Source organism: Fukomys damarensis, unplaced genomic scaffold (assembly GCF_012274545.1).
Source record: "Fukomys damarensis isolate Sample0158 unplaced genomic scaffold, DMR_v1.0_HiC HiC_scaffold_11, whole genome shotgun sequence".
NCBI classification, from domain to species: Eukaryota; Metazoa; Chordata; class Mammalia; order Rodentia; family Bathyergidae; genus Fukomys; species Fukomys damarensis.
The window spans coordinates 27,021,834-27,046,766 of NW_022900923.1; the positions used below are offsets into that span (position 1 = coordinate 27,021,834).

Genomic DNA, 24,933 nt, shown 5'->3' on the forward strand with positions numbered 1-24,933 from the left:
GGGAACCAATGAAGAGAAACTACAAGATGCATCCCTCAAGAACCAAGGAGTTGAGCAGGGCGTGGTGGCGCACCCCTGTAATCCCACCACTTGGGAGGCTGAGGCAGGAGAGTCACTGTGAGTTCAAGACCAGCCTGGGCTACATAGGGAGTTCCAGGTCAGTCTCAACTACATAGTGAGACAATGTCTCAAAAAACCAAAAACAAAAACAAAACAAGAACCAAGGAGAGATGCGGCATTCTGAATCACCAGGGTTCTGTGTGGCCCTAGGCCACTCCAGCGAGACAAATGTCCCTGTATTTTCCAGGGAGATGTGTGGGACAATGTCCATGTTTTATGGTGAGGTTAGAATCCCCAGAAAGCAGCTCTGCTTGTATTCCTTGCAGAGCCCGTGCTTTATTGGAATAATCGTCTTGTTCGTATTTAGTCTTTTTCTGCTCTGTTCTCATGAGGGTCCTTGACAATTTTGAGTTTTTCTCTGGTTTTTAGAGATTGTACAAAGAGACTGACACTTTGCAGGTGTGTCCCTTGGGCACTGTGTAAGCCACACTCTCACAGCATACACAAGACAGGGTAAAGATTCTCCTCTGGGCGGCCATGTGGGCTGCTGCATTGTTCATATCTGCAGTGCAACAGCAGGCAGTGTTGGGGCTGCCTTGGAGAGGGGGTCTGGTGTTCCTGCTGGCTGACTGGTCCTGGGGATCTCAGGATAGTAACTGTGGTGGAGAATGAACTTGACGTCCTGAGGATGTGCTCTCCCTTAGGTGCATTTTGTTTCATGATGAGATTCAATTCAGCACTCCAGCCTCCAGTTACACAAGATCTATGTGAACAATCCAGGCCATTTCTTTATTGCTTCTCCCCCAAATGCCTGCGTTCTGAAAGCTCCTTATTGTTTCAGGGGGTCTTTTTTCACTGTCTTTTGAAAAGTTGAGACCACTAGGAGTGTTTCCCCCGATGGAATGCTCTTTCTGTAGCTCTCCTTGGGCCTATCAGAAGTCAAAGAATGTATCACCCGGCCAAAATGCCACTAGTGACAGCACTGAATGGCTCAGTAGTTAGAACTTACAGGTGAAGCTCTGGGGCAGAGATCTGCAGGGAAGCAGGGTGAGGAGGGGCTTGAAGGCGCATTACATAGAGTACTTTACCATAGCTAATGACAGGCAAACTGTGTTGGATTCTCACACCGAGTGCATGCAGCAATGAGCCAGCTCCCTTGAAAACAGCCATCCTTCAGCACCCTGGGAAGCTGGAGCAAGAAGATCACAAGTTTAAGCTCAGCCTGGGCAACTTAGGAACTTTGTGAGACCTGGTCTTGAAATAAAAAGGGAGGAGGGAGGGGGAAGGGAAAGGGAGAGAGAAGAGGGGAAGGTTTTTCATCATTCTTTCTTGGTGTGCCATTACTCAGAATTTCATATTTAGACACGCTAGATTCAGTGATTTGGACCCAAAGAACCATTTCTGCCATCAATACAAATCTTGGAAACCCTTAAGTTTAAGATTCCCCCAGAAGAAGATCTGAACTTGGTCTCATCACGTTGAGCTCTGCCCACACATTAATTCAGATGCATAAGAGCGCAAAAGAAAGTACAGAACCAACCCATTCTTTCGTTAATGGGTTTATTCATTAGGAAAAGAAAAGAATAAATGCTGCCGATGGGAAATAGCTGATTTTCAAGGAATTAAAAGACTTTTTTTGCTAGAATGTGTTTAAAGTTTAAATTATCAAATCAATAATTTCTAAACTATATTCAGTGGGACCTGGATGTTCTGCTAGGGCATCTCAGGGCCACCTCTGAACTTAGTAATTATCTCACTGGCTGAATGTTAATCTGTAAAGGAATGGATGAAGGGAGCAAGGCCTTGACTCTGAAGCAGATGCACCTAAAGATATAATCAGCTCTGGGTCAGGTGTGACCTTGGTCAAGTTACAGCCACCCCTGGCTTCTGCTTTTTGTCCAGTGAAGAGAATTGAGGTGATGATCAACAGATCTAGATTTCTTAGACCCCTACATGAATTGTATTCTGCTCAATGTTTACTTCCAACAACAAGAAAAATCTTTAGGATTACCTTGGTACAACTGTCTCAAATTTGGTACTTAATTTCTCAGTGACAAAGTCCTAGCTGTTGCAGGATAAATGTGATGTGGGCAGCTGACAAAAGACATTCATTCACACATTCCAAACCAGGCATTTCACTCATTTCACCCAAGTGCTGTGTGAGTGCTTCTAGAGGTGGGTACTTGTGCAGGTAAGACAAAAATGAATAGGCCAAAGTTTCTTTCTTTCTCTAGGGATTCCCAGTCCTGGGATAAGCAGGTAGAATGCATTACAAGTGGGTTTCATGTGTGATGTGTTGATGACCCCTAGGTCTAGCAATTCTGACTGAGATGACTGAATGAGCCATAGTGCAGAGAAGCCAGCAGATGACTTGGAAACAAGGAGACCCCTCTCCCCACCTTCTATTTTGAAGGGTTTCTAGAAAGTATTCTCTGAGACCATAAGATCTGAATCTGAAAGCAGTCTCTTCTCCCATTCCTACCCCTTTAGTAAGTGCTAAGGACCTTCAATTCCCAGAACACCTCAGTAGCTGGCTAGTGGATAATAGAAGGTTGTTTATAACCATTCCTATAAAACAAATTACAGAATTCATAAGGGGCAGCCATATGGATAAGGAATCACCTATACTAAGTGCCCAGTATATGTTAGTACCTAGTGAGAGTACAAAAAGTGGCATTTTTTTTTTTAATCAGACCTGCTGGTAGGATGTTAGTCATGATATTGCATACTAAAGCTGACCTGAAAAGTTTACTGGTGTTGGAAGAAATCACTGTTCAGCTGAGCAGAGGCTTACAAATGTGTCATAGGGGGGTATGGAGCTCTGCTGAGGAACCATGCTTGGAAGAAGTTGGTCAAGGCCAAACCAGCAGTACAGGTGATGGGGGCAAGGTCTAAACTCAATTGGGAAGAGAAATTTTCATTGCTTCAGGCCAAAAAGGGTCTCATTGTTCGATATTATAAAATTATAAGAAGGCAGATGGATCCAAGGGATGGTTTTCCATTGGTTTACATGATGGAATGATAGTTGGAAAACTACATAATCACCACAGAGCATAGGGATGGATTTTCTGAATAATTTTTATCCCTGTCTTTTCTGACATGTGAGGGATCAATATTGCCTGAACTCTGCCGATGTGATTTGTTGGTGGCTGCTGTATTTTAAAGTTTATTGGAAAGCATGTGGTTTCAAGAAAAACACATCATTTTCACTGAGCTATTCTGATAATATATGGGTAACAAATATCCCTTGTTTAACAGCTGTTTGGGCTCACAACTGCGGTGTGCTGTTCATACTTACAACCCACCTCTGGGACTTATGACCTATCCTCTTTTCTTTGTACAGTTCTGTACATTTTGTTTATAGAGCCCTAATGTATTTTTGGTACAGTACACCTTGTTTATACAGAACTGTAATTTTTGCTGGTTGTACTGTACAGCAGCATAATTTTGCTATGCATTGCAATGCTCCATGTAAGAGTTATGTAAATAAAAGCAAAAAGTTATCAAGTTGGACTTTCCTTTGACCACTGCTTTGTTCTGAATATTGTAAAGTACTTGCTATTTAGCAACCAATTCATTTAATGATCTAGTCACAGGAACATAACATAACTCAGTCATTATAATAAGAGTGTCTGTATAATTCCCAAGATATTTTCTTAACATTATCTGCTACTGCTCTACTTAGATGGTATCTCTGAGCCTGAACTTAGGTAAAAATGTGCTGTACAAAGCACCACAGGATTTCTAAACAGTAAGTCTATTGTCATCTGGGATCATAAAAGTACATTCTTTATGGTTTAGGAGAATCCACAAGGGATCTATTAGTGGCCTTGCATTTGCTACTTCACTGAGGGTAAATGGTAAGCAAGTAGTCCAACCCAACAAGACTAACCAGCTGGGTTTCAGAAGTATAATCATTTGCAGGCAGATGCTGAGATTTTCTCTTCTCCATTAACTCCTGAGGTACTTGGCCCCTCTACTAAAGTTTGCTTTTACCCAGGAAAGAAAAGCAAACTCACTCTTTGAAATCTTTCAAACACTTGCTGAAACCATAGTGCATTCACTGTCCTGGAGGAAAGGGTTACACTGAGATCAGAATCACTGCCCAGAAAATCTGAAAATAGATGATTTCATTTCTAAACTTCAACCTCTTTGGGGAAAGGTCGAGTAGGAAGGGACAGGCTGAACAAAAGATAGGAGAAAGTGAAATAAGGGTGAGAGGGGGAAGAAGGCTGAGAAAAGAAGGGAGAGGGGAATATCCTGCAAAGAGCTGGGTGTGGCCTCTGTAATCAGACCACAGCTTCCCTTTCAAAGTCACTACAAGTGGCACTTTGAGTAAGATGCTTGGAGCTTGTTCAAGTCTCAGATTGTTCATCTACAGGACAAATACCAATGAAAACTGATTATTATGAGGTCCTTGAAGATATCTGTGGTCCAACACCTGTAACCTTTCAGACGAAAAGCACAGTGCCACAGGAGAGCAGTGAGAGAAGGAAGTGACCTCACCGAAATTAAGAAGGGTTAGTGACTTTCGGTGGTAACATCAAGAGGACAGGTGATCTTATTAAATATAAGTAAACTCAAAACAGAAACAGGTTCCCAATACTGACATTGTGAATTATAGTATTTCTGTAGCACTAGTCTGAGGTACTGACTTGTGGAACTGTTCAATGTATGCCTGGGTTCCTACACTGGAAGCTGTTCCCAAAATTCACCGGCCTGGGGTAAAATGAAAACTAACAAAAAGAAAACAGAGCAGTAAAATTTTTTTCAAATACATTTATAAGATAAGCAACAATGATTCTTAAAATTCAAATTAAAGCCAGACTAGAATATTTACATGTTTATTAAATCTTTACAATCAGTAATTATAATCAAATACACAATTATATACAAGGATTATATACATTTTGCCCAGACTTTTACATCACAGTACATAGTTTCCCTTAGAAATATTGTATACATTTATCACCAAACAATAAAACCCAACAACAGTAGTGTTACAGCACCTGTAAGTACAGACATCTTTTTCATAAATTACATCATAAGAAAATATACGGCTGTAAATTGGGCTTTTAAAAATGTCTTTTATAAAATCTGAACATACAATGTTTCATTCACAGAATGTTTTTTTTCTATGTTCTGACTGAAGCCTTGTGCATAAAACGACCAGTTGAAATATTTACTAAATTCTACCCCCCGCTAAAATTATAAGCACTATTTGAATTACTTATGCTGAGCTTTCTTTAAGATGAATTTGGCATGGGGTTTGGTGAGAGAACAAATGCTGGCTTTGCTATAAAAAGAGTTGTGTGATGGTAATTTAAATCTAAAAAAGAGTTTCTCAAGAGTAACTATATTAGAGAAATTAAAATCAGAGTGTGCACAATTTTTAATTTTAAAAATTTCTAAAACCGTGAAGAAAAAAGGAAAAGTAAAATCACAAAATAATTTGTTCTGAAACAATTATGCTCTTTTTAGAAGCCTATTACAGGTTAAAAGAAAAAACTCACCCAACTAAATATCCCACCCCAAATATATCTAGTAATTTATAATTCTTTCACATTTCAAATTTTATGGAAAAAGTATTGCAAATTATAACACATAATTTCAATGGATTTTTATATGCAAAATAACTATAGCTATTTTATTTTTAGTAGGTAAACAAATTAAATTAAAAAATTTGAAAATACCTGAATTAAACACTTGCTTTCATATCTTTTAACTTTCAGCTAAAGTTTTTACTTGATTCCAGGTTTGTAAACATTGTATAAATCTTTCTTAGTCAAACAATTTTATGGCTGTGGTGATCTTTTCAGCTCTATTTCTAAGCAGTCAACATTTAACTGAGGTAGACCAGATGTTTCTAAATTCAGGGTTTCACAGAATCCCGTGAATCTTTAGCAAGTAAATAAAATATCTATGAATGGTATTTAACAAAACATTTTTAAAATCTAACGCTGCTGGATTTTTTAAATGAACTCAAAAACTACTTCATCACAGTATAATGGTGGTATTTTGAAGATGAACTTATATTTTATTTTTTAAATAGGGAAAACTAGTATAATTTCTTCTTGGGTATTAAGCATAGCTAGTTATTTTTTTTAAGAGTAGTTTTCTGAACAAGTGCATGATATGCTTCTAAATCTCAGTGAAAGACAACAGCTCCCTCTGATGGACAAAGGAAGGGAGAGTGGCAGTAAACTGGCTTTTCCTAGGGTGTCACAGGATCCTCCATGCCATTAAATTCTCCTTGTTGAAAAAAAATTATGTTGTTTAGCTAACTTAGAAGAGTTAGATTTAGACAACAATGGCTTTGAGCTACAAATACAAAATCAAACCAATGTACATAAGGCTTCTGTAATCAAAGTCTTACAGGAACATCTGCTCCTTTTCTCCAAGCCCCAGTCCTATCAATCAAGGCGAGTCAAGTAATTAAGCGTCAGCTATTTTGGCAGCTTTGCAATTAAAATGAACAAAGCACTATGTCTATCCTTCTGTACGCTGTATGTATTATATATAGTTCTATCTTTTTACCTCAAATTTAACATGCAGAGAGACTAAAAATATCCATTTTGGTGTCATTTTTAATTAAAAGCCAATAGAGGCCTTCTTATACTACTATTTTTCCCCTTCCCCGAGGCAAATTTTCTATTAGATTTATTACTCACTGACCCAATTACATTTAGCTGGAATTTTTGAAGCAAGTAGTTATCCCCTTAAAAAAGAATATTTACTTGGGATCTAAGACATACTGTACATGAATATACATAACTACAACAAGCATTTCTGTTCTTTAACAACTCCATATATGTTATTCAGTACCTCAAAACCATGTTTTACAAAAAGGGTATTGTGTAATGTCATGGTAAAAGAAAGAAAATTAAGTTTATCAAATATTCTTTTAGAACTTATTAACATAAGTTTAAAAAATAAGTGAGTAAAACCATGACTTCAAATCCAGGCTAATGATAAAGATTTTAAAATTTAAATGTGGCCAGCATCAAACTGCCACCAAAAAAAGAAAAAGGGAAAAATTTTCATTAAGCTATATGGCTATATGTAATTCCTACTATGTAAATGTTTTGCACAGGTCACCACAGACTAATTTTCAATTCTACGCCATAAGGAGTATTTGTTAAAACAAAATGAAAATAAACCCAAAACTCATGATTCAACAGAAAATATGACAGACTCCTTAAGGAGTAACTTTAGAAACCAAACTTTCAGAGTAGAAAAACAGTAGTTCCTTAAGGAATTTTAGATCACTACCATAATTTTATCATGGCTTCATAAGACAGAAAAATGGAACAAAATATATTCAGCTGTTGGCGATATGGGCCTTTTGGCTCAAATTGCATACTAAATATGGTAGGGAATAAGGCTCATGGCTAGAGGTAACCACCTCTCAGAGAAATGAACTGGAAAAGATTTATAATCTACCCCAGGAGGATATACGCTGTTTCATTTCAGAGTAGTCCCAGCTTTCCTTATGGAAGGCCCAATGGGAAGTTCATATTGCAACATTATAGTTTCTCCCTTGCTCCATTTATCAAAAGTAAGCAATTTTCAGAATATGACCTTTTTATCTCGTCTCACTGATTAGTCTTTATGTAGGTAGAAAACTCACTGAGAAAGTATACTAGTTTCACCTTTGGTGAAGAGGGAGGGCATTGTTAGGAGGAGAAAAAAAAATCAAGTCATCTTGACTGTCATTGAATGAAGCAAGTGATGAGCAAAAAATTGTTATCATGAATGTGTTTACTTCATATTCACTTAGACCACTGAAGAGTGTTTTTAGTGAAGGCAGCATAACTGGAAAGCCACAATACCCTAAGTATTTTCCCAAAAAGCCTCAACCCAAATCAGGAAAATTGAGCTTTCTCTAATTAGAAAGCTACAAACTCTGATTCCTTACTCCACTACTAACTGAATTGGGGTTTTTGTTTTTTTGTTTTTGGTCTATCCAGAGATGTAGAAATACAGCTCCCAAGAATTCCCAGTTATCTCCCTGGCCACACAGGCTGCAAATTGTACAATGCTGTTATTTGAGGGGGCAACTGTGAATTTCCACTTTTGATGGGACAGTCTAACCAAGGTCAATTTTAATGCAGCATGCTCCAGATTCCTATGATAACTACCTATCCCAGTCAGAACATGGTTGCTCATCACCATACTTAAAGCCCCTGAGAGAGCCTGCTTAGTATTAGGGTGTCTCTAACCACAGTTTACCTTTTCTTTTTAAATACCTACCACCACACTCTTCAGTGAGTCATAGTTCATCCTTCTCCATCATTTCAAATGCTTCTATATCTTCATTCCAGTCAGCTAATATGGAGTCTATAGGCTGGAACTTTTTACCCCAGCTAACATTAGGACTGGAGTCTTCCTCAGTTTCTGACTGTTCTTGAGGTTGGTTATCTAGATCTGTACATTCACCATCCAAACTGGTAAGATCCTGGCTTTCTGTGGGATCAGAAGTCTGTTCAGCAGGAGAAATGCTTGCAGCACTGTCAGTATCTGCTGGTGATGAGTCTGAGTGAGAGTTTAGAGAACTTTCCTCAGGAGATTCTTGATCAACCAAATCAACTGCCTGAGAAATTGATATAATCTGTTCAGCACTCTGATTCTGAGAATCATTTTCAGAGGATGGTTGTTCTTCATTTTCCACTTCAGGATCTGTTTAAGAAAGAAACAAACTTCATGCTACTTTCCTCTCAAAAATGTTACTAGTAGTTAGAAAGTCATACTGGTTTTCACAATACAATTAAGAAAATGTTCAAAATCATCATATTAATGCAGAATAGTGAACTGAATAAAGAATGATTTGCCTTTTATGAAGGTAAGTAACATTTCCTATATATGTTTTGCAAAATGTGTCAGTGTTAGAAAATAAATGCTTCAAATTGGAAGGAATGACTAATCACTCATAAAATAGGCTTTAATGAATGTTAGTAGATGCCAAGAAATACATTAAATAATAATATTAAAAATGCATAAAAATGTGCAATGTTTGACTAAAATCATTAAATATCTAAGTTCAGGAAAGCATGCAAATGAGAAGATATTAAATAGAGTAAGTTGTAAATAGCACATATCAGTGCATTGGAAAAGTGAAATTTCCACTTAGCCATGAATATTCAGATAACAAGGTTTCAGATGATTATAGGTATTAATGTGATTAATCAAAACATTTTCAAAAAAACAAGAATTGAGATTATTTATAGAAATTCTATGTATGTAAATATATACTAATTTCAAAATGAATCTCACTTCTACTTCATTTGTTTTGGAACCAGATAAAATTATCTTCAATTTCCTATTAAAGAACATATGTCAAAAAAAAGTAAAGACATTTTTAAAAGAATCAACCAACACTAGGTAAAACCTACACATTACTCTCAGTCTTGTCTTGATCATTTTACCCTGACTTATTCAGCTCTCAACTTACCAATTTGTTTCTGATCTCATACCAACTTTATGAATACATTTTCCATATAAAGCCTTGTACTATTATTTAGATCTGTAACACATCACTTCTTCTGAGGATGTTCCTCTCAACAAGTAATTTATATATTTGCTCTAGTTATATATCATAGAACTTTAGCATAGACACACACTTCTAATAAAGCAAGATCAAGCTCAATGAAAAATAGAAGAATATACTGAGTAAAACTAGGGTGAAACATTCTTTTACCTTGCTGAAAGAAATGGGAATTGTTACTACAACTTGCAACATTTATTAAGACTAAAAGGGATATCCATACCCTTTTTGCCAGCATTACATTTTAGTAAATCTCAAAATTCTAGACAACTAAAACTATCAACATGTAAGAAGACACAGGACAATTACTACACCACTGTACAGTGACAAAACAAAATTAAATATCTAGAAATAATATGGATGGTCAATAATGAAATAATGATAGTTATGCAATAAAACATAATACAGCCTTTAAAAGAATAAGTTCTGCTATGCAACCAGCATGGAAGAATATTCTTAAACTATAAAAGGCAATTTGCTTGATGATATTTATAGTACATTCCATTACTGTGAAAAGAAAAATCTGTAATTTTGAAATGCATAAAGTCCAAAGGAATATATAAAAGATTATATACTAAACTGTTACCTTTGGTTGGTTATCTCAGGAAAGTGAGAGATTATTTAAAAACATTTAATATACCTCTAAAAGAACTTGTTACAAGTTTACATTTGAAATGAAAAAAATAAGGCTTTTCAAATGATATCAATGACCTCTGTGAAGCACTAAAGGAAAGTCACCATAGGCCAAGCAATGAGAGAGAGGCAGAGATTTAAGACACCCCAAGAAATAAATATTTTGGTTTTTTACAAGCTTTCGGAACTACAGGACAAGAACTAAAGGCAGCAATGGGGAAACTAAAAATGGAAGTCAGAGAAGTACAAAAAGATACAAAGAAGTTTAGGTCTGCCATACTGCAGTAAATCTCCATTCTAAGGTAGCTAGCTGTTTTCACCGTCTATGAGTCATAGTCTTAGGAGCCCAACCATTATAATGTAAATTCTGAAATGTTGCATCAGAAATAAAGAATGGAGAAAATCTTCAGATACAAAGGAAACAAAATAAATTTTACTAAGAAAAGGAGGAGGGAAACTTGGCAAAGACTTAAAAGACTGGATATTCTTCAATCATTCATTCATCTATACATTCAGTGTTTAAAGAAAGCAAGAAACAGAACTATACAATGGAATATAATGAGTATCACAGAACTAGATTATAGACACCTTTACATTTTACTAGGAGAATAAGAAAAAACTTCATACAGAAGGTGGCATTTAACCAAGTATTTAGGATGGCTAAACATTCTCAAAGGTTGAGGATAGGAATTGCTAAGGCATTTCCAGAAAGAAGGAAGAGATGGGCAAATGCAAATGAAAAAACATGCTGTGGTGAAAGAAGGGTGGGAAGGTTAGCATCAGCTCTGTAGACAAGAATGTTTAGGATGTTCCTCTTTGGGGGAAGAGCCCATCTGACGATAGACCAGATTTTTCTCTTTGGAATAAAAAATGTTCTAACAGTAACCTATGCTCTACAGTTTAACTGTAGGATGGATTCATCCCAACCAACTTCAGTACTGATCTTAGGAAAATTGACACTGCCTGACTTAACCAAGAGCAGTTCATTGGATGGGATTTTTTAATCTTCTCCCCATTTTCTGTGCCTCTTTACCAGGTAATCACAAATATAGAAGTAGCCTGGAAAAACTTGTCTATAACCCTTAAAGCACTATAGGCTCACACTATATTTATAAGTTGCAAGCATGAATGTATCGGAGTTTTACAGATTTACTCCCTCTTGAAAAATATTATCAAGAGGAGGAACATGATTCTTAATTATAGACTACTCTGATTTGGATTTAAAAGTAACAATGAATTGACTTTTGTTAGCAGAGGGTTGTCTTTTTTTTTTTGGTACCGGGGATCGAACTCGGGTCCTTGTGCTTTTGAGTGGTGGCCCCACTGAGCTTAAATCCCTGGCCCTATTAAGTGTCTTTATGAATTGAAATTTTGGAAAGATGAGACACAAAATTAAAAGTTTTAACAACAAATTGCAGACAACTTAACTTTTAGAAGTGTCACTGATTCAACCTATGGAAGCAACATCTCTACTTGATAAATTACTAATTTAGCTTCTGAGTAAGAATGTCTATTATCTGTTGCTAGCAGGAAGGACAAAATGGAAATGGGAGTTTGGGGCTTCTATTTTCTATATTTAAAATACAGTGAGTATATAAAGGACTGCACAATCAGCACTGTATAACTTTACAGAGAAAAATATTTATTTGTAGAGTGAAATTCTTAACTAAGGGTAAATAAGTTGGAGGATATTTTATTGAGTTTTAAGGCTTTTATTATTTGGTATACTTCTGTAATCCTAACTGGGGATATATAACGGCACAATATGGCCAGATACATGGAGGAGGCAGAGAAGAGCTGCCTGCAGGGTCTCACTCAGTGTTTCTCAGAGTTTGCTGAGGAACCAGATAATTCTGACCACCTGCACAGTGTGTTTAAAACATCAGATTCTGATCCCTGCTTCACATAGTCAGATTCAATACTGTGGAGCAGAACACAGCAGCCTGTAGTCTTAACAAGTACATTAGCCGATTCTGATACCAAGGAAAAACACTGATGTTCATGATAATGGTAGATTACAAATTAATGATGACCAAACCACTACAGACTTTTTATCTTCTAAGGATATTTTCTAAGGAGATTTTTATCTTCTAAGGATAATATTTTTTCAACTATTATCACTGGTTTTTATTATAAACAATAATTATAATGTGCTGCTGGTTTAATTAATATAGCTATACAGTTCTCAAAATAGCTATCATATAAAAAAGGGAATTTTCAAGACTTAATCACAATTCAATAAATTTGTCAAATGTTTTAAAAAATATCATCTAAATAATGCCCCTTTTGTGCAAGATCCTTAGGGAAATAATATTCACCAAGATTTTTTTTGTTAGGTAGAACTGGTTATCTCTCATGCCCTTTCTCTGGCATAGGAAGTACATTCTTTATCATAATCATTCAGTCCTTCCTACACATTCCTCACAACCACCATGAGCTTTTAAAACAACTCAGTATTTTAAATATTTTACACTGCATTCAGATAAAAGATGATACAAAGTAATATATACTTAAACAACAATGCTGTTGTTAGAGTGACTTGGGTAGATATGAGACTAAGTTAATTCATCTATTATATGGAATGTAAAATTAATAGAATTTGTTAAGATAGGATCAATAAAAATTATTATTGGACAGCTAACCAGACATGAAAATAATCTAATTACATTAAACCAGACATTATCAGGATATTCACTGAAATTTTACATGTATGTGTATGCGTACACACAGATATATACATATATAATTTGAGGCTTATTAATGCAAGATACTTACTACTATTAAAAATGTAGCTTGGAATCATTTTACCTTTTAATATTGCTGCTGAAATTCCAATGGTAGCACAAATGGGGGGAAAAAGCAAAGGTATTAAAGAGTTACATAGAATAATATTAATTTGCCTATGTTTGATGTACCTAACTACATATATGTAGAAAAGAAGATCTGAATTTAGAAAAAAGGCTTGTGTGTGGGGGATCAGGTATGTAGGAGGATTTAAGAAGATAGAAAATGTTTTCATCTATACATCCTTATATTCATATATCCTACTCACTCTACTGACCATAAATAGTTGATGACTGAAAGAATCTCGAATAAAGCAATACAAGAAGACAAGACAAACACAGATTAGGCTAGCATGATTACTGATGAACTTAAAAAAAAATAATGTCTCATTTGAATTGAATCAGTTTCTTATCAAACATTTTAGAGAATATAACAGCCCTACACAAATTATACAACTTCATTCACTTAAGAGGGATTGAGTGGTACAGCTGTCTCTATAGGTGTTTCTATAAGAAACGTTGGCTGCCATAGCAGAATCACAGCCTATGTCTGATGGCTCACTTTCCCTCACCTCTCCATCTCTGGGTATAAACCTATTTTAAAAAATACTAGTACGATTTTGCCTTTATACAGTAGAGTTAAAAGAGCTTTAAACTTAGACAGTTTGACACAGAAAGCATTGTACACTCTCATGAATTAAGGCATGCTCTTCTGTTCTTCAGGTACAGCCACTTGCAACTCTTGTAACTTAAGAATGTCCATGTGATTAGATCTCAATGAGGCAAAGGTGCTAGACAGTTCTATTGCCTTATCAAGACAGTGACTGTAGGTGGCTGGTGAGATCAAGAACTATCATACTATATATAAAACACAATTCTATACTATCTATTCTTACTCCAGATTAAAAAAAAAAGAGAGAGATGAAAGATGTAGTATCAATAAAATTGAATGATGAAGATTCCCAATGTTAAAATGGCTTTCTTGATGTTGTATATTTATCATCTGGATAGAATTATGACAAAAATTATAAATTACATATAAAATATAAGTCTATAAGCACTCTAATTCAGCAGAGCAAATAAATATTTTACTACTCTTTATTTCCAAAAAAATTTTATTTTGGAACTACCTTCTGAAAATTTTATCTGCTTTTCAGTGAACCAAAAGGTCCACTTTTGTAATTCATTTTTGTTATCAAATTAGTAAAATTAATGCTGTTGCATAAAAAATTCTTCTTTATAGCCTCACCTCGATCCTTCGCTTTGTCAGAAAGGAGCACTTCCACTTCTTCATGCTCCCGGATGGCATCCAGTATGATGCTCCCCTCCTTGCTGAACAGGAACAGCATGGGGATCTTGATGTCATCTGTGTCCTTCCCATCACCTGCCATCTGGAACAGTGGGGCAGTGTCACTGCTGCTCCCCTCATTGTCATCTAGCCAAAAAAGAACACAGCAAATGTCAGGACATCCATCCACTAGAGACTTCTCAATTGTTCCTGCTTTTCACCTGCGCACAGAATTAATATTATGCATCAAGAACAAAAAACACAAACATAATTTTGGACTCAGTAATTACAAAAATGTATCTTAAGGAACTAATTCAGCTCTATGCCCAAAGAACTTTACTGGAGTGCTTATTTATGATTGTGGATGATTATAAACTATTATAAATAAATAATGAACTACTTGGCAGGACACAGAAAAACAGAGTAATGTTAATGTATGAAAAATGCAGAATGCAAAATTCTACAACTATGACTGTAAGAATTTCATATATTTAGGGAAAAACCTAGAAATGGAAAAATGTAATGACTTTGATTAGAGTGATAAAACTATGAATAAAGTTTTGTTGTATGAGATATAGGATTATAATCTATCTGCAAATCTGAAATGCTCCACAATAGCAGATTTCCAGTTAAGGATATTCAACTAGTAAAGTCTACACAAATATTCAAAAATCAAAAAAATCCCAAAACTTGAAATATTTCTGGTCCCAAACATTTTGGAGAAAGCATATCAACAACCTGTGTATTGGTTTTACCAAACTACAAATTGAAAGTTCTTTTTTATATAATACTTACAAAGAGTAATTATGATTACAGTGATTTTTTCCTCTACTAGCTGAATAAAATATTATTACTTTATACTGGGTTAAATAATATGCCAGGTTTGGTGATGCTTGCCTATAATCCTATCTACTCAGGAGGCTGAGGCAGGAGGATGGATGGAAATTTCAAGCTTAGAGTGGGCAATCTGGAGACTTAGTAAGACCATGTCCCCAAAAAGAAAAAATAAAAAGACAAGGTTGTAGCTCAGTCCAAAGACCTTGGATTCAATTCCTAATATTGGGGGAAAAAAATTAGTAAGCCTGTTAAAAATTCTTTTCTAATGGAGATACCAATCACTCCTTGCCCACAGTCTCACAAGCCAGTATCCCCGAAGCTGCCTGTCCCAGGTGAGAGCACTTGTTCTCAGAGGCCCTGCTAAGGGGAGAATAAAATGTCTGACCCACCTCTTAGAGGTTACTGATTAGGCAAAGGACAGCCACCTCACCCTGTCTCCCTCCCCGAGGAACCTAAAACAGACACACATGCAGCCTGCTTTAGTGCTCGGTAGTTGACCAGTTAGTGACACAGACTCAGAGCTGTCACTGCGAGTTTGGAAGTATATTTTGACGTTGATGGACAAAGCAGGAGCACACTGGTGACAAGCTGGAAAAAGAGGCCAAATTGCAGAGAGAAGTATAAAAGAGTCCAAGAGGATGCAGAGATAGAAATGTGAAAAATGTTAGTGCTCATGGTTCCTGGTGATTTTTAGTTCCCACTTCTCTCTCTTGATAAGCCTCAGTTATATTTCTTACTCTTAGGCTCAGTGAAAAAACCCATTTCCATATAGTGAGCATGGGTTGGGGATTTAGCTCAGTGGTGCTGGCCACTGCCTGCCTCACAAGCACAAGGTCCCAAGTCCAATTCCCCATACCAAAAGAAAATTTTTTACTCCATATAACAAACCTCCCTTCTTAATCCAACTAAAATTATCTCTTGCAACCCAATGATTTGTAAGGTAATTTGTACTTTTAACCATTGCAATAAAACCCCTAAATTCTAATTTATTCATTTATCAATAATTAAAACTATAAGAACAACATGTCTTGTCAGAAAAATAAAACTGAGGAGAAATAAGTCACAACACAAAAGTTGCTCTTTAAAAATTAATGTTCTGAAAATAACAATCACTGTCTCTAACTCATTTCTCCACAGAAGCTGGTATAAGATTCTGCAACTAATAGCTACTAAAGAAAACATGTGCCTTGACAATCTTTGCAAATACTGAGAATTAATGCCTCCTCATGCCTGCAGGAATATCTGGGGGCTTCCCTGGTGGGGGAGCTCCTCCTTCTGGCGGTGCTTCCTCAGGGCCCACCACTGAAAAGGTTGATTGAGCCAACCTCAAGTATAGACTTAGCATTGCTCCACACAACAAAATATTTTATTTATTTATTTATTTTTTATTTTTTTGAACCAGGGATCGAACTCAGGACCTTGTGCTTGCAAAGTAGGCAGCGGAACTACTGAGCTAAATCCCTGGCCAAAGTTTTTATTTTATTTTTATTTATTTTTTTATTTTTTCACATGATAAAATAATGAAGGACCTAAATTTATAGCAAATTCTGTGGCAGTTGCTAAAGTTTAACTGTAGTAAAGTACTGGGCATTCTCAATACTTGAACATGGAACATGTGCACAGGGAAAAGATAACATTGCACTGTATTAGAAGCATTGTACTATAAGTGGAAATGCAATGTCTCCAATAAAACTATTTAAAATTGGCACCATAAAAAAAAATTAATGCCTCCTGCCCCCACTGGGAAAATCTAAAATTCTACATAAAGACTTATTTTTAACTGACACAACTGGGAATGCTGGTATATGCCTGTGATCCCAGCTACATGGAAGACTGAAGCAGTTTGAAAGCAGCCTGGGCAGATTAGTGAGACCCTGTCTCAAAATGAAAAAAAAGCAGTAGGTATACAGCCCAGCGCTCCCTGGGTTCAATCTCTAGTACTGCATAAAAATCAATCAATCTATTTATGTGTGTGCACATACGTCCCACACTATTTTTTACACTTTGTATTTCTATTTTAAAGTCTTGGTAAGCAAGAGATTTTCAAAATGACAAGAATGGTAAAACTGAGTTTTTCAGTAAAAATAACCTCAATGTGAAAAATAACCAGGGATAAAGAGGATGATTTAAGTCAAGGGTGAGCAAATATTTTCTGTAACTGGTTAAATTGTATTTTAGGTTTTGCAGTACTCTGTTCCAACTACCTAACTTGGTAGAGCTCAAAGCAATCATAGACAACATGGAAACAGATCCATGTGGCTGTAGCCCAGTAAAACTTTTATTCAGAAAAACAGAGAGTAAGCTAGATTTGATTTATAGGGTAGTCAGCCAACTGATTTAAATTACTAAACAGAATTTCTTCTAATACTTACATTTAATGAAATTTATTCACTCACTAAATCAACATTGAAGTACTCATGTAATACATAATAGGAATAGTAATAATTCTTCACTGAAATAAATACTAATATTTAATTTTAAATGTCCTTTTCCTTCCCATGTTGCTGATGACTGAAACCAGAAAATCCCACTGAGCTATAACCACAGCCCTTTAAGTGTCTTTATTTTTCCTAAACCCAGAAATTATTATAATTGGATGGAGGGACAGAGATCCCAAAGGAATTTTTCCCAATAAGAGAAGATACATAGAACTCACAATTAAGGTGTGAACTAAGGCATTCCAGTTCTTCCTAAACCCCTCCTTTAAACATAGAAATACTTTTATTTCTCCTGATAGTCATGGCCTGCTTATCATGATACAAATAATTTTGCTATGAAAGATAATATATCAACTCACTGGTCAAAATACATAAGTAAATTATTTAAACCTGGTAATTTATACTTCAGTGGAAAAAGATCCAGTGTGGGCCGGGGATTTAGCCATCTGCCTCCAAAGCAGAAGGACCACAGTTCGATAACCAATACCAAAAAAAAAGAAAAAAGAAAAGAAGAGAAAAGTGCAACTGGGCCAAGGTCACACTGCAACTCTGTGGCAGAGCCAGTAACCATACTGATTCTAACTCCACAGCCTGGCACTGTGGGGGAATGGAGACTTTCTATGGCTCTCATCCAAAGGGAATAGAGGTAGAAGAGTGTCATTCTTACCTGACAAGGGTTTCCAACCTCCTGGGCACATTGTCTTTTCCACATTATTGGGCACTTTTACCATTCCTATTCCACCCTTACACCTGACTCCCAATATACCTGACATTAATATACAGAAACTCATATCTAAGTGTTTAAACAAAATATAGTCGGTATATAAATTATTAAGTCTTTGGATTCTCTCTCCTTTATGTTTTAAAAATTAAAATAATTTAATAAGATTTTTCATAAATGTTTTGAAAATAAAAGAAAAATTCCTAAAACTTATCTCCTGTTCAACACAATGACACAGAGGATTACTTACCAATAACAATGCCACCAATGGCTCCTGCATTCTGGATGTTGCGAGCCTTTTCCGCAAACATGCACTGTCCTCTTTGTATCAGCGCGATTTTTCCCATCACTGCCTCAGGGTTAGTAAGCTCTGAACAACCATTGTATGGTTTACTGCTTGCAACAAAGCCTCTTGTCTGTCAGAAAAAAAAGTAGCTTAAATCTTTTATCTTCTCAAATTACAATCCAGTCTTTAAACCTCACTATCTAGAGCTTTAAGGAAACTGGAATGCTTTTCTTTTCTAATGATATCCATACATCATTAGAATGTGTTTTTTATTTCTAAAGCATTTTTATAAAAGTTACTAAACCTGTTCTTTATCATGTCTTTGAATGAAACAATATAAATATTTTTTTGGTACCAGGAATTGAACTCAGGACTTCATGTTTTCCAGGCAGGCACTGCACTGCTGAGGTACATCCCCAGACCAAATATTATTTCCATTTTACATATGGGAAACTAAGACTTAGGTTATATAATTTGCTCAAAGTCACAATGTCAAATAAGTGGTAAAGTTAGGTCTTATAGGCAAATTTACTATACAACTATACCCACCCACATTTACAACATCTGGGAATAATTTTAAACCTTTACTGGTAACCAGAAAAACTTTAGAAAGAGGAAAAATTGATTTAGTCTACACAAATTTACAAGCAATTTTTCCTAAATAAATTAAATCCAACATAGAAGGGATTTTTCCAAAGGTGTCTTAATATATCTTTCATTTTCCTAGCACATAAACTCCATGAGAACAGGGGTCTTTATTGGTTTTGTAAAGTAGTACATAGCAAGCAATGCCTCAAATATAGCAGGCACTCAATAAGAGCTGCTGAACGGATAAATCAATCTATAATCTTCTACTCAGTTTAAAATACAGCATTATGAAACAATTTAAATTAGGAGCAGTAGAACAGAAAGAGCACTGACTTGAAATTGTCAGGATGCATGGGTTTTGTTTGGTCCCAGCTTTGCAATCATTAGTGAGATAAACTTATGAATGTTTAGCTACACAAGTCTTTGTTTCCTATGTTATGACTAAAGGAATGAACTAGCTTAAGTCTTTAAAGTTTGCTCAATGGATTCTCGGGGATGCATGTTCTCCACAACCAGCTGAGCCAGAGTATTTCTGCTTTTAGCTATTTTCTTCATGAAGCTCCTGAGTTAAATTTTGTTCAAAGTAAGGTTCTATTAGTTATCAGAAAGCCTGAAAAACCATTCTGATAAATTGAAGATATTAAATTAGAAAAGAGACCAAGAAATTGAATATAATTACTCAAGAATATTTGATTTTATAGTTTTTGAGTGTTGGAGATTGAACCCAGAGCCTTGTGCACAATAAGTACGTATTCTACCACTGAACTTTACCCCAGCACCCTACAAAATATTTTAAGTAAAACTGTACATATACAAGATGTATAATTCTGAAGATACGCTTTTAATTTATGGAAAGCTTTGAGACTGAACATTTGGGAGTTTTGTTTTTATGGTTGTGGTGCTGCTGAATTTCAACCTCATGCATGCTAAGCTATTTATCTCCAGCCCCTGGGTTTTTAAAATAAATTAAAACTACTATATTAAGAGATAAAGAATTTAAACAATACTTTCAAATACACATACACACACATTATTTTTGTACCAGGGTTCGAACTCAGGACCTTGTGAGGCAGGTGCGGTGCCACTGTGCTAAATCCCAGGCTCTACTTAATAATATTTTTAATTCAGTTTCAACAAGCTCATTTTAAGTGGACATACCTCTTTATGTTTAGACAGGTCCAGCCCAAACTGAGCTGGTCCAGCAGTCAATACTACCCTGCCAAAAAATGGGTGGGAAACAATTTGTACAGCTCGTGGAGGTAGCTGCTGTTCTTTTTGTTGCTGACTTGACAATTCAATCATCTCCTGCATAAATCTCAATCCATCTTCAGCATCAATTGAACTAGCAGCCTATAAAAAAACAGATTAATTTTATCCTTCCTTCTGGAAACTTTCACCAACCTTTTTTATTTCCTAAACACAATGTATTACAGTCTTCTGCTCAAATTTTCTACTTTTAGTTTAGGTTTCTACTAAGCATTTATAGCCTTGTCTTCAGATTTTACTTTCAGAAATTATATATTTTTTAAAATAACTGGATTTTTATCAATTTCTCTTTCATCATTCTATAAACCAATCTTGATGTAGTTTGAGAACTGGACTTCCATCAAATGCTGAAATGCTCTTCTTCCTTGTTTTTCCCACTGGCCTTGCCTTTGAAGAAATAAACCTATCTGACCCATATCCTACCTCCTTGAAATTGAACAAACAGATTCAATTTCATCAAAAACATATTAAACATCTTTTCTATCTCAGTGCTTTCCTGAGCACTGGGGAGATAGTCCTTCAAGTCTTCTAGAGGAGAAAGACATGTACAATTAATTATGATAAAAATCTCTCAAGTAAGAAAAGTGGAATAGGACCACAGACAAGGAACAACTGATTCTGCTTGTATCTGAGAAAGATTTGGAGTAACATTTGCATTGAACTTTAGTGAAGGAAAAGTTTAAGAATGCCTACGGTAGAAAAAAAGATGGATTCTTGACACTTTACAAGAAAAACCAACAGGACTTGATTGAAGCTGGAGGATAGTTGAGAAAGAAGGTTCAAACCTATCCTAAAATTTCTAGCACTAATAACTTAGAGAATAGTGATAGGGTTTAATGATATAGACAACAAAATAAGAAAAGAAAGGCTGAGGGGAGGGGAGGAAGAGATATTCTGAGTTTGGGCAGGATGAGATAGGGATGCAGAAATGTATAACATTTAAATTGGGGTTAGAATTAATGTTAGGAATCATATTTCTAAGAAGTCGTCTGAACAAATAAGCTCATAGCTTAGCTTATAGAAATGGGAAAGACTTGAAGAGATAACAGAATGTTATCCAGATTCTTAGGTAATGCATACAGTGAACACATATGTCAAGCAAGGAGAGCTACGAAGAAATCTATAAAGCAATGAACAGAGAAGAAAAAAACAAAATAAAACAAACACTCCATTGCTGGAATGTCCTAGAAGAAAGGAAAATGTTGCAAGAAAGGGTCAGTTAACAGTCATATAGAAGTTAAATTATAGAGAATTTAAAAGTTACTTAAGGGCAATTACATCATTGGTGGCCCAAGTGCAAGATAGAGATGCCATTTCACTATTAGGAAGGGTGAGTGAAACCTAAGCAAGAGGAAGATCACTTTTTAATGAAGGATGGATGTAACAAGAATACAAATGAAACAGGCAAAGATGAGACTGTGGGAAGGTGAGATTAAGGGATACCTAAGTCCGGGTCTAGGTTGCAACTGCTTAGCAAACTATGTAGTTCTGTCAAAATCAAGGTAAATAATTTAAAGGTCTTATGTTACAAAAGCTTTTACAGTAAAAGTATTTCCCCAAAAGGCATGTTATCTTTCCTAGGCACAAATACATACAAATTGATTTCTTTGACAAAAGTAATACTTAATGAGTCAGTAGTTCTTGAGAAACTAATCTGAAACATTGAGATATAAATATTAAAATTAGCTACTAACATGTAAAATTATGCTCCAAATAAAAGTAATACTGGAAAGACAATGGACTAAGAAATAGAAATTCTAGATTTGAGTACTATCTTTGATTGTATTGACATAAGCAAATTACCCAACCTGATTTAATGAATTTATACAAGGGAGTTGAATTAAATGACTTTCCAAGATACTTCCAAATCTGAAATTCTGATTCTCTAAAATATAAAGTTTTTTTTAACAAGTCAAATGCCATTATCTTATTAAAGCTTAAGGAAACCAAAAAGGACAGAGAAAAGATGGTATCTAATTAGTAGAGCAATGTCTTACTTGGATTGCATGTTGAACCAACTGGACTCTCCCATCTTTCAGGTGAATCAAACTCACCCCCATCTTCTTCAGGATTTCTAAATGTTCAGGGTTAGTGGCCATGAAATCTCTGGCTCTTAGAGGGGGTTTAGCTCCACTCCTGAAACTCTCCTCTCTGCTAAAAGTAATTAGAAGCAAGGCTTTAAAAAAATACAAATTAGAACTAGTAAAAAATGTGAGCCAAATAAAAGTAATATTATATATTTTCTAAGTTGATAATTTTAAAACTAGTGAAACTAGAGTAACTGGAAACAGATTTTTTCCTACATATTATTTTAGTTATCGGTAAGTAGTACAGCTTTGAAATATACTTTTTAGCTACAAAAACATGTATATCATCTGTATAAGGTAGTATTAATCAAGAGTATTATAACTATCTATTTAAAAGTACAGAATAGCTTGCTTGGAGATTTGTTACTATTGATGTCTTCCTATAAAAACACAGATCTAGGCCAGGGATTTAGATCATTGGTGCCACCGCCTGCCTCATAAGCGCAAGGTCCTAAGTTTGATCCCTGGTACCAAAAATAAAATAAAATTTAAAAATAAAAATAAAAATAAAAAAAAACACAGATCTTTCTCCCAAAATGTTAAAAGCAAAGCAATACCAGTATTTGTGAATGATAATGTTCACATGAATATTTTTAACACCTTTGAAATGACCTTTCTAACATAACTATCTGGAAAAAATGAACTCCTTAAGCCAAAAATTTTTTTTATTTAACAGCTTTTACTTATTTAATAAGTAATACCTCCAAAAATAAAAGTACGGCAAAACAAAAAATTATATTTTCACAACACAAGAACTATAGATATAAGGAAAAATATTTTCTTACACATCTAGGACATGTGGAATACTTGATGAAACTCTTTTGTATAAAAATGAACTACAGAGCCGGGTATGGTAGGTATGTCTGCAGTACCAGCACTCTGGGAGGCTAAAGCAGGAAGATCACAAGTTTGAGCACAGAGTAGGCAATTTAATGACTCAACAAGACCCTGACTTCAAATAGAAATAAAAAGGGCCGGGGATGTAGTTCAGTGTAAAGGTCTTGGATTCATGCCCAGTAGTACTGCTCCACAGAAAAAAGCTATAGAAATTAAAAACTGTTATATGCTACCTACTGACTACTATTAGACAAAAGATACACAGAAATTTTCTATTATAAAAATTACTACAGAATGAGCTTTACTCTCTAACTTTACTAATACCTTTTAATCAGTGATAACTATATACACCTCAATATTTTTGGTAGAAGTGATTCTCTTTTTAACTTTTGGTCTACCTGAATATCTTTTTAAGACTGTTGTTATATTCTCCTTAAATTCTCTGTTATTTATTAAGAATTAACTTCAATTTTAACAAATATAAAATAGTACATCTCACACTCTGATGATGCCTCTGGGACAGCTCTTATCCACCACATTTTTCAAGGGTTCACGAATGCTCTGGGCATATAGCGGATCATTAGGGAAGAGAATCTGAGTATTTGGACAAGTCCAGTCAAAATTACTGTCATCCAGCTCTGTATATTCTGAGGTCTGCAATATAAAATAATTTTATGTAAATAAAAAGAATTACTTAACATTATGCTTTGTTAATAAGAGTGATTGAAAGATAAAAGAAAACAAGAAACTTGTACTTTTTCTTCTATGATACATATATTTATTGAATTCTAGTCATAGATTACTTTTTACCTATAAAACAAATACGTAGAAGTTAAAAAAAGAAAAGACATTTAATTTAAAAACTCACTGTGTTCTTCTTAGAGACTCTTTGATTTGTAGTAGAGAGCCAAAGAGGTAATAGATGAGCTTCTGTTGTAAAGATGTAATCTTCAATGTCAAAAATCATGTCTTCTTTATCAGCAAATAATAGGTAAAGATATTTAAACATTTCAGCCAAGAAGAAAGAATCCATTCTAAAATAAATATAAGAACATTAGAAATACCTAAATGTTAAGTATTGGAAAACCAGAGTCAAGTTCAATAACCTCATCTATATCAATTCGATGTCCAAAACACTAAAGAATGCATCAGTCACCCAGTGTCAGAATAACCTTGACTCCAACCACACTGCAAGGTAATAAAGATCAGATAAGCTGCATATGATCACATATACTCTCAATCTTGCCAACAATGGAGACAAGATTTTTGTGTAGGCCTTCCAAAGAGGGAAAGTTCTCTATTTCTGCTACAGAGAAATAGCTCATGAATTTTAGGAGTGAAATAAATGGCAGAATTTTCAACTAATATTAATAGAACTAGATAAAGTCATACAACTTTGATGATGATCATTATGTAGTCATTTAAAGTAAAGGAAATCACTTTTAAAATGTTATGTGAGGTCAGGAATTTAGCTCAGTGGTACCGCCACCTGCTTTGCAAGCATAAGGTCCTGAGTTCAATCCCCAGTACCACCACCAAAAAAAAAAAAAAAAAAAAAAAAAAAA

At 35.2% G+C, this 24,933-nt stretch overlaps 1 protein-coding gene across 1 annotated transcript in view; it reads right to left on the minus strand.

Moving 5' to 3' along the window:
- Positions 1-4,873: 4,873 nt before the first annotated feature.
- The window catches only part of Edem3 (ER degradation enhancing alpha-mannosidase like protein 3), a 69,334-nt gene continuing 49,274 nt past the window's right edge, over positions 4,874-24,933 (minus strand). The window contains exons 14-21 of the mRNA XM_033762136.1: positions 24,237-24,402; positions 23,868-24,022; positions 22,442-22,598; positions 20,337-20,528; positions 18,555-18,720; positions 14,270-14,455; positions 13,046-13,060; positions 4,874-8,739 (exon numbers count right to left, since the gene is read on the minus strand). Of these exons, the coding sequence (XP_033618027.1) occupies positions 8,333-8,739; positions 13,046-13,060; positions 14,270-14,455; positions 18,555-18,720; positions 20,337-20,528; positions 22,442-22,598; positions 23,868-24,022; positions 24,237-24,402 (1,444 nt within the window). The 3' untranslated portion in view covers positions 4,874-8,332. The remainder of the gene's footprint in view (positions 8,740-13,045; positions 13,061-14,269; positions 14,456-18,554; positions 18,721-20,336; positions 20,529-22,441; positions 22,599-23,867; positions 24,023-24,236; positions 24,403-24,933) is intronic.